General features: G+C 40.2%; 1 protein-coding gene across 2 annotated transcripts; it reads left to right on the top strand.

Moving 5' to 3' along the window:
- Nucleotides 1-1950: 1950 nt before the first annotated feature.
- On the top strand, nt 1951-3587 carry LOC122896274 (heterogeneous nuclear ribonucleoprotein A3-like). Of its 2 annotated transcripts, none has more exons than XM_044234296.1 (2): nt 1951-2452; nt 2614-3587. In XM_044234296.1, the coding sequence occupies exons 1-2, from the start codon at nt 1959-1961 to the stop codon at nt 3185-3187; spliced, it is 1068 nt and encodes a 355-aa protein (XP_044090231.1). In that variant the 5' UTR covers nt 1951-1958; the 3' UTR covers nt 3188-3587. The 2 variants fall into 2 exon arrangements, with proteins under 2 accessions (XP_044090231.1, XP_044090232.1); XM_044234297.1 differs by having other exon boundaries at nt 1951-2456; nt 2618-3587.
- The last annotated feature ends 1060 nt before the right edge of the window (nt 3588-4647 follow it).

The raw sequence follows: 4647 nt of genomic DNA, 5'->3' as shown, positions 1-4647 counted from the left end.
GGAAGGCTTTGAAGATATTGAGGTATGTACCCTCTATACCTGCACATTGAAGAGTTTTGATCAAGAAAGGATGCTGTACTTTGTCAAATGCTTTCCCAGCTTCTATTGAGAGTATCATGCGGTTCTTGTTCTTTCTTTGATTAATGTACTGTATCACATTGATTGGTTTGAGGCTGTTGAACCAACCTTGAAGCCCAGGAATAAATCTCACTTAATCATGATGAATAATCCTTTTAATGTACTCTTGGATCATATTGGCTAGTATTTTGGTGAAAATTTTTGCATCTGTGTTCATCAAGGATATTGATCTGTAATTCTCCTTTTTTGGGGGGTTTATTTTTTTTTTAATTTTTTTATAAACATATAATGTATTTTTATCCCCAGGGGTACAGGTCTGTGAATCGCCAGGTTTACATACTTCACAGCACTCACCAAAGCACATACCCTCCCCAATGTCTATTACCACACCCCCGTCTCCCAACCCCCCTCTGCCCAGCAACCCTCAGTTTGTTTTGTGAGATTAAGAGTCATTTATGGTTTGTCTCCCTCCCAATCCCATCTTGTTTCATTTATTCTTCTCCTATCCCCTTAACCCCCATGTTGCATCTCCACTTCCTCAAATCAGGGAGATCATATGATAGTTGTCTTTCTCCAATTGACTTATTTCACTAAGCATGATATGCTCTAGTCCCATCCACGTTGTCGCAAATGGCAAGATTTCATTTCTTTTGATGGCTGCATAGTATTCCATTGTGTATATATACCACATCTTCTTGATCCATTCATCTGTTGATGGATATCTAGGTTCTTTCTATAGTTTGGCTATTGTGGACATTGCTGCTATAAATATTCGGGGGCACATGCCCCTTCAGATCACTATGTTTGTATCTTTAGGGTAAATACCCAGTAGTGCAATTGCTGGGTCATAGGGCAGTTCTATTTTCAACATTTTGAGGAACCTCCATGCTGTTTTCCAGAGTGGTTGCACCAGCTTGCATTCCCACCAACAGTGTAGGAGGGTTCCCCTTTCTCCGCATCCTCGCCAGCATCTGTCATTTCCTAACTTGTTGATTTTAGCCATTCTGACTGGTGTGAGGTGATATCTCATTGTGGTTTTGATTTGTATTTCCCTGATGCCAAGTGATATGGAGCACTTTTTCATGTGTCTGTTGGCCATCTGGATGTCTTCTTTGCAGAAATGTCTGTTCATGTCCTCTGCCCATTTCTTGATTGGGTTATTTGTTCTTTGGGTGTTGAATTTGCGAAGTTCTTTATAGATTTTGGACACTAGTCCTTTATCTGATATGTCACTTGCAAATATCTTCTCCCATTCTGTCAGTTGTCTTTTGATTTTGTTAACTGTTTCCTTTGCTGTGCAAAAGCTTTCGATCTTGATGAAATCCCAATAGTTCATTTTTGCCTTTGCTTCACTTGCCTTTGGCAATGTTCCTAGGAAGATGTTGCTGCGGCTGAGGTCGAAGAGGTTGCTGCCTGTGTTCTCCTCAAGGATTTTGATGGATTCCTTTCTCACCTTGAGGTCCTTCATCCATTTTGAGTCTATTTTCGTGTGTGGTGTAAGGAAATGGTCCAATTTCATTTTTCTGCATGTGGTTGTCCAATTTTCCCAACACCATTTATTGAAGAGGCTGTCTTTTTTCCATTGGACATTCTTTCCTGCTTTGTCGAAGATTAGTTGACCATAGAGTTGAGGGTCTATTTCTGGGCTCTCTATTCTGTTCCATTGATCTATGTGTCTGTTTTTGTGTCAGTACCATACTGTCTTGATGATGACAGCTTTGTAATACAGCTTGAAGTCCAGAATTGTGATGCCACCAACTTTGGCTTTCTTTTTCAATATCCCTTTGGCTATTCGAGGTCTTTTCTGGTTCCATATAAATTTTAGAATCATTTGGGTCCCATATTGAACTTGAGTTGGAAGAGGTGAGTCCGGTCTCAAAATGGAGGGCCATGATCCAAAGGAACCAGAGCAGTTGAGAAAACTGTTTATTAGTGGTTTGAGCTTTGAAACTACAGATGATAGTTTAAGAGAACATTTTGAAAAATGGGGTACACTTACAGATTGTGTGGTGATGAGAGACCCCCAAACAAAACGTTCCAGGGGTTTTGGTTTTGTGACTTACTCTTGTGTTGAAGAGGTGGATGCAGCAATGTGTGCCCGACCACACAAGGTTGATGGGCGTGTAGTGGAACCAAAGAGAGCTGTTTCTAGAGAGGATTCTGTAAAGCCTGGTGCCCATCTAACAGTGAAGAAAATTTTTGTTGGTGGTATTAAAGAAGATACAGAAGAGTATAATTTGAGAGACTACTTTGAAAAGTATGGCAAGATTGAAACCATAGAAGTTATGGAAGACAGGCAGAGTGGAAAAAAGAGAGGATTTGCTTTTGTAACTTTTGATGATCATGATACAGTTGATAAAATTGTTGTTCAGAAATACCACACTATGATCTCAGGGTCCTGGGATCGAGTCCCGCGTCGGGCTCTCTGCTCAGCAGGGAGCCTGCTTCCTCCTCTCTCCCTCTGCCTGCCTCTCTGCCTACTTGTAATCTCTCTCTGTCAAATAAATAAATAAAATCTTTAAAAAAAAAAAAGAAATACCACACTATTAATGGGCATAATTGTGAAGTGAAAAAGGCCCTTTCTAAACAAGAAATGCAGTCTGCTGGATCACAAAGAGGTCGTGGAGGTGGATCTGGCAACTTCATGGGTCGTGGAGGAAACTTTGGAGGTGGTGGTAACTTTGGTCGTGGTGGAAATTTTGGTGGAAGAGGAGGTTATGGTGGTGGTGGTGGTGGCAGCAGAGGTAGTTACAGAGGAGGTGATGGTGGATATAATGGATTTGGAGGTGATGGTGGCAACTATGGTGGTGGTCCTGGTTACAGTAGTAGAGGAGGCTATGGGGGTGGTGGACCAGGATATGGAAACCAAGGAGGTGGATATGGAGGTGGTGGTGGAGGATATGATGGTTACAATGAAGGAGGAAATTTTGGAGGTAACTATGGTGGTGGTGGGAACTATAATGATTTTGGAAATTATAGTGGACAACAGCAATCAAATTATGGACCCATGAAGGGGGGCAGTTTTGGTGGAAGAAGCTCGGGCAGTCCCTATGGTGGTGGTTATGGCTCTGGTGGTGGAAGTGGTGGATATGGTAGCAGAAGGTTCTAAAAAATTTTCAGAAGAAAAGGGCTACAGTTCTTAGCAGGAGAGAGAGCGAGGAGTTGTCAGGAAAGCTGCAGGTTACTTTGAGACAGTCGTCCCAAATGCATTAGAGGAACTGTAAAAATCTGCCACAGAAGGAACGATGATCCATAGTCAGAAAAGTTACTGCAGCTTAAACAGGAAACCCTTCTTGTTCAGGACTGTCATAGCCACAGTTTGCAAAAAGTGCAGCTATTGATTAATGCAATGTAATGTCAATTAGATGTACATTCCTGAGGTCTTTTATCTGTTGTAGCTTTGTCTTTTTCTTTTTCTTTTCATTACATCAGGTATATTGCCCTGTAAATTGTGGTAGTGGTACCAGGAATAAAAAATTAAGGAATTTTTAACTTTTCAAAAAAAAAAAGAATTATTTGTTTCATTTCTTTGAAAATGATGGATGGTACTTTGATAGAAATTGCATTAAATGTGTAGATTGCTTTAGGTAGCATAGACATTTTCACAATATTTTTTCTTCCAATCCAGGAGCATGGAACATTTTTCCATTTCTTTGTGTCTTCTTTCATGAGTAATTTATAGATTTCTGAGTGCAGATTCTTAGCCTCTTTGGTTAGGTTTATTCCTAGGTATCTTATGGTTTGGGGTGCAATTGTAAATGGGATTGACTCCTCAATTTCTCTTTCTTCTGTCTTGTTGTTGGTGTAGAGAAATGCAACTGATTTCTGTGCATTGATCTTATATCCTGACACTTTACTGAATTCCTGTACAAGTTCTAGCAGTTTTGGAGTGGAGTCTTTTGGGTTTTCCACATAGAGTATCATATCATCTGCAAAGAGTGATAGTTTGACTTCTTCTTTGCCAATTTGGATGCCTTTAATTTCCTTTTGTTGTCTGATTGCTGAGGCTAGGACTTCTAGTACTATGTTGAATAGCAGTGGTGATAATGGACATCCCTGCCATGTTCCTGACCTTAGCGGAAAAGCTTTCAGTTTTTCTCCATTGAGAATGATATTTGCGCTGGGTTTTTCATAGATGGCTTTGATGATATTGAGGTATGTGCCCTCTATCCCTACACTTTGAAGAGTTTTGATCAGGAAGGGATGCTGTACTTTGTCAAATGCTTTTTCAGCATCTATTGAGAGTATCATATGGTTCTTGTTCTTTCTTTTATTGATGTGTTGGATCACATTGACTGATTTGCGGATGTTGAACCAACCTTGCAGCCCTGGAATAAATCCCACTTGGTCGTGGTGAATAATCCTTTTAATGTACTGTTGAATCCTATTGGCTAGTATTTTGGTGAGGATTTTTGCATCTGTGTTCATCAAGGATATTGGTCTATAGCTCTCTTTTTTGATGGGATCCTTGTCTGGTTTTGGGATCAAGGTGATGCTGGCCTCATAAAATGAGTTTGGAAGTTTTCCTTCCATTTCTATTTTTTGGAAGAGTTTCAGGAGAATAGGAAT

Source organism: Neovison vison, chromosome X (assembly GCF_020171115.1).
Source record: "Neovison vison isolate M4711 chromosome X, ASM_NN_V1, whole genome shotgun sequence".
NCBI lineage: Eukaryota > Metazoa > Chordata > Mammalia > Carnivora > Mustelidae > Neogale > Neogale vison.
This window is presented reverse-complemented; position numbering and strand designations above follow the sequence as displayed.

Bases quoted from the DNA above. Each gene is read 5' to 3' on its own strand.
- LOC122896274 (XM_044234296.1), top strand. From the start codon at position 1,959: ATGGAGGGCCATGATCCAAAGGAACCAGAGCAGTTGAGAAAACTGTTT. The intron at 2,453-2,613 runs ATACCACACTAT...AAAAAAAAAGAA, and splicing joins GATAAAATTGTTGTTCAGAA to ATACCACACTATTAATGGGC.